Source organism: Berghia stephanieae, chromosome 9, assembly GCF_034508935.2.
Source record: "Berghia stephanieae isolate SIO BIC M18660-M18661 chromosome 9, UCSD_Bste_1.3, whole genome shotgun sequence".
Classification (NCBI taxonomy): Eukaryota; Metazoa; Mollusca; class Gastropoda; order Nudibranchia; family Aeolidiidae; genus Berghia; species Berghia stephanieae.
In genome coordinates, this window is record NC_088368.1 from 45,481,806 (window position 1) to 45,487,475 (window position 5,670).

At 35.6% G+C, this 5,670-nt stretch overlaps 1 protein-coding gene across 1 annotated transcript in view; it reads right to left on the minus strand.

Moving 5' to 3' along the window:
• The window catches only part of LOC144980322 ((3R)-3-hydroxyacyl-CoA dehydrogenase-like), a 14,262-nt gene extending 8,854 nt beyond the window's left edge, over nt 1–5,408 (minus strand). Inside the window, exons 1-2 of the mRNA XM_078927985.1 lie at nt 5,188–5,408; nt 3,443–3,562 (exon numbers count right to left, since the gene is read on the minus strand). Of these exons, the coding sequence (XP_078784111.1) occupies nt 3,443–3,562; nt 5,188–5,236 (169 nt within the window). The 5' untranslated portion in view covers nt 5,237–5,408. The remainder of the gene's footprint in view (nt 1–3,442; nt 3,563–5,187) is intronic.
• Nucleotides 5,409–5,670: the final 262 nt, after the last annotated feature.

Genomic DNA, 5,670 nt, shown 5'->3' on the forward strand with positions numbered 1-5,670 from the left:
GGCACTTGCAACACATTAAGGTCATATCAGCGCCAGTAAAAAGGAAGAAAATGGGATAGTAAAAACTTCTAGAACTACAATTAAAGCATCCAAGAATAAGGGAAACAAAGAGGAGTTGGTTCAAATTGGGAACAGATGTAGATTCCAAGACCACAAAATCAACGTACTTTGTTTGAGATCTCTAAATGTCTCATCCGGACACAAGCACAGTTCCCCACTAAAAGAAAAACACTCAAATGTTTACAAATCATATATATGTAAAAGGAAAAACAATACAATGCATAACAGAGAGATGATTTACAAGACATATCATCCTCCAAAACAAACTATATATTTGACTGTTTCCCTCCCAGCTAGGGTATCCGGCCAGGACCAGGACAAAACCAAGTAATCTCATTCCAAGACAAAGATAGAAAGCATGTTGGAAAACAGATATAGGGGGATAGAAGACACAGTATGTACCTCCCTGCCCACTATGGGAGGTCAGGAACCCCACCCAGTAGAATGAATATGCGACCACCACTTAAATTTCAAGCAATGAATATGTGTAGTTGCTCACCTTGAATAAAATTTTTATTTATCCAAAGACAGAATTTGGACTGGTAGAATTAAAATTGATTAGAGAAATTAGGGTCTTATTTTCAGGCACAACTCTGCCATTTTTTTTAAAGAATACAGTATGTGCTATTTGGTTTAACATTTTTTTTTAAAACAACGGCAGAACTGGTAACTAACCAAGATGGCAGCACAACGAGGGCAGTGTGGCTCAGCAGTATGGTCTTTGTTTCGTACCCAATAGATACCTAGTTCAAATATCCACCTTCAGCAAGCCACTTCTCTCTATGATGTTGATCTAAATTTGCAGCGCTGCCCTGCGGCTGACACCTGGGTTACTCTGGCCTTCCATTGGAATAGACCCTAAGGCAAATTTGCTTTGAGGATGGATCAAGGGAACTTTATTATTTAATTACTTTAGTGATATTATTGAGGGAGATAACTTTGAACATGACATGTTACAAGGTGTTGTGTGTGTTAGGGGGGGGGGGGGGGGGAGGGAGGGAGGGGGGGGGGGGGTTTGCTGAATCACAAGATTCATTTACTGCTGAAGCCAACAATAAACAAATCATGGCGCGTGGCATTGGAATTAGAACGAACAGTGAAGTGATATAAGAATATGTGTTTTATTCATACCAGCGCCAGCAAAAAGGAAGAGAATGGGACAGTAAAAAGTTATAGAATTACAATTAAAGCATCCAAGAAACTGTAAGACAAAGGGGAATTGGTTCAAATAGGAAACAGATGTAGATTCCAAGAGCACACTATCAGTGTACTTAGTTTGAGATCACCTAAAAGTCTCACCCTGACACCAGCACAGGTACCCACTAAGAGGAATACATTCAAATGTTTTACAAATCATATATAATATGTAAATAAAACATAATACAGTGCATAACAGAGAGATGATTTACAAGAAAAAAAACAATAACTATACATTTGACTGTTTCCCTCTCAGCCAGGGCATCCGGCCAGGACCTGGACAAAATCAAGTAATCTCATTCCAAGACAAAGACAGAAAGCAAGTTGGAAAACAGATATAGGGGGATAGAAAAATCAGTAAGTATCTCTCTGTCTACTATCGGAGATATAATAATAAGCAAAGCCTGCCTGCTATGCCAAATGGCGATGGAGTATGTGAGTGACTGAGAGCGTCTGGTCGTGTATCATACTGTATACGCAGCACCTACAGTACAGATAGATGCTCATGATACACACATACATAACTGCCAATGTCACTGTAAGTTGTCAGTTGTCGAAATCACCAGGCCATTAAAAAACCCTAAAATTAATTCAATTTATTTACGTTGGTTGGGTGAAATTAATTCAAGAAAACCCGTGTCCGAGGTGAAAATTAGTTTGAGGAAGGAATGGAATGATAACAAAGAATAATAATGAAAAAATTTGGGACATTTGATTGAATGAGTTCGAGGAAATTGTGTATTCAAGGAAACCTTACTCGAGTGTAAGAATATTTATCTATGGCTTATGATGGAAGTGACAAAAGCAAATAGAATTTCTTCCGATGTTTAATAGCTGCTCAATTTTCTTAATAAAATCTGCCCCCACATGTCACGGGGGTAAGTAATAAAATGACACAACATTTTGCATTAATTACAGATTTTGATTCTATGTTCTATAAAAAATTTTATGTAATTATAAAAAAGATAAGATGAATTTTATTGATCCAAGGAATAAATATTATATAAAAGTAATCAATCTATTTATTGATCCAAGGAATAAATATTATATAAAAGTAATTAATCTATTTATTGATCCAAGGAATAAATATTATATAAAAGTAATTAATCTATTTATTGATCCAAGGAATAAATATTATATAAAAGTAATTAATCTATTTATTGATCCAAGGAATAAATATTATATATAAGTAATTAATCTATTTATTGATCCAAGGAATAAATATTATATAAAAGTAACTAATCTATTTATCGATCCAAGGAATAAATATTATATAAAATTAACTAATCTATTTATTGATCCAAGGAATAAATATTATATAAAATTAACTAATCTATTTATTGATCCAAGGAATAAATATTATATAAAATTAACTAATCTATTTATTGATCCAAGGAATAAATATTATATAAAATTAACTAATCTATTTATTGATCCAAGGAATAAATATTATATAAAATTAACTAATCTATTTATTGATCCAAGGAATAAATATTATATAAAAGTAATTAATCTATTTATTGATCCAAGGAATAAATATTATATAAAAGTAACTAATCTATTTATTGATCCAAGGAATAAATATTATATAAAAGTAATTAATCTATTTCTGAAATTTAAATCATTGGCTACAACAATTTTCCAAGCCATTCAAATCTGTCGGTGTTCCCCCCCCCCCCCCCCCCCAAATCCAATTCCCAATCCTATGTCTTTGTCGACTAACCAAATCCAGTTAATTTTAACCCAGTGAAGCCAAGAAGTGTGAAATTAGGTTGGACAGTGACAAGAGATAGTATGCGCATGGCTAAGAAACTCACAACATTGCCATCCAGAAGTATAACAGACCAACTCACAAAACTATGTATAACCTTGAACGTTTATAGTCTGGTTAATACAGTTTAGTGAGAACTATTCATAAACGCGGATGGTAAAAAACAATGACAAAGACTTGAGTGACGTCAACTTCATTCTATCTATATTGTAAAAAGTATACCTGATATGCACATTCCTCCCACCAAATTCAAGCATCAGTAACACACTTTATAGTCACCTGGAACAACTACAAAAAACGTCTAACTTCTACGTCATGGCACAAGAACATAGGGCTAGAGCTCAGGTGGTTGCTGTTTTAGATAAGTAAGTAAGTAAGTAAGTAAAAATCATAAACAAGAGATAAATCTCTTACAATTTGTTAACATTGAACGTGTTTCCTCTGCTCCATTTCTGTTGATATCTACTACAGCTATCTTTGCACCCTCACGGGCAAAAGTACGACAAATAGCTCGTCCGATACCACTGGCCCCACCTAAAATTGGAGAAAAACAAAACGTTAAAACATTGTGTAGTAACTACATACTACCGTGATTGCCAGAACCTGGCATTCTGGCTGTAGGACTCCATGGCTAGGATGCGTCCAGGTGGCCGGTGATCACGGAATTACTAAGTTAAAACTAGATATTTAATAGTTAAAGTATAAACATATTATAGTTTACCTTGAATTTGGCGGTGGATCGGGTGGTAATGATACAGAAAGAAGTCGAAGTGAGTGTGAGTGTGAGTGAGAGAGTGGTCGAGAGATCCCCTAGGCTTTTATATGGAGCGGTTAAGCCTGAGATGAGGCAGAGAGGAAGTAGGGACGACCATCATTGCTCTGCTGACCCGATGACGTCTTCGCCAAACAAGCAGCTTCGAATTGCGTCGTGGAACGTTCGCACCATGTATGAAGCAGGAAAACCCTCAGGGCAGAAGATCAAGGGGAAGGCCACGAAGAACATGGAGAAGAATTAAAGAAGCTGATATAAAAAGAAGTGGTAAGACCTGGAATGAGATTAAAAATTTAGCTCAGGATAGAGAAGGATGGAAACTGTTTGTCTGTGGCCTATACCCTGACCCAGGGTGAAAAAGGCAATGATGATGATGATGATCTACTACATAATACAAGTGAGTGCAAACTAAGATCAATACTGACTCAATAAAGGACTTGAAATTAACTTGTCGGAGTCAGTCATGATTGGATGGCAGAAGTCTGTAACTGCAACCATGTTATTTAAATTTCATGCACCATGATGAGAATCTTCAGGAGGCCTTCCGAAAGCTCCTCATTCTAGCATTTCTTTCAATTTGTATTTTCACCGTGGACCTTTTGTCGGGCATTTATTTATTTAATTTGTCATCATATAGAATCATCTAAAAACTCTAGAACAAACCTAGATAGATTTGTGAAAGTTTAAAATTTCCTATTTTGACCATTGTTTATATTCTCGGCCGCCATTTTTATTTGTGAAGTATTGAAAGGTAGTGCAAAGCAGACCTAGTTTTTTGCTGTTTGTTTGTTTTTTTGTTTTTTCTATTAGGGTTAGCTCGAGGTCGGAGGATTTTTTTTTTTTATTATTAGGGTTAGTTATAAGTCTTAGTAAAGGTGATAGGGAGTTTGTTTTTCCTATTAGGGTTAGTTAAAGGTACTAGATTGTATTTTTCTTAGGATTAGTTCACAGGAAATATTTGGGTTATTTCCCTTAGCAAGAGGAGCTTTCGGAAGACCTCCCGAATCTTCTGTCAAAGAAGGGAGCTTCAACTTCAATCTACATGCACATATTTTACAGGTCTGATATCAGAAAGCAATTATTATGAGTTTGATTTGACATGGACTTTGTTTTGGTTTGTTCAGAGTATTTCGATTCCCATCACTGCAACAAATAGTTCCCATACCCTTATGACCTGCCCTGCATATATGACTATGATGACCTGCAAATTATACGTCCGCTTCTATCTATGGCCTATGGATAAGAAGTCGAGATGATTTTCATTAAATGTACCTTTAAATGAAAATTAAATAGACATACTCGTTTAATTGAAAACATCGACTTCTGACTAAGTTAATAAATTTCTAATATTACCGAAACTTGTCACTCTAACTTAGTCTAACTCTACCTGTAACAAGAGCCAATCTACCGGTGAGCAAACCTCCAGTCACTGACATCTCTCGTGAAATCACTGTCCTATGTTCTTGTTTTCACTAGTCGATAAATCAATCAATGCAAAACGGTCGATAGATACAAATTCAATTTTGTGTTGTTGTTTGTTTTGGGTTCTGGTCAGTAGTTAACCTATTAGGTGGATGAGCATGCCAAAGGTCAGATTGGGCTACTGACATAAGAAGAATTTGGCGAATCATATCTTGACCGAATAAATTTCACCTCACTGTTCAAACTGCTTCGTTGTAGACGGATGCCGGATTTTCGACATTCGACAAAACGAAAACTGAAATTCTCTAAGCCGTTCCGTTTCACGAATTCCTTCAAAATGGATAAGCGGAAAATTCATAATGTAAGAACAGGAAATAGAGGTCACCCACTGAAAATTTATCATCAACATTCTAAAACATCACTAAGAAAACATTCATTTGCCCTAAGA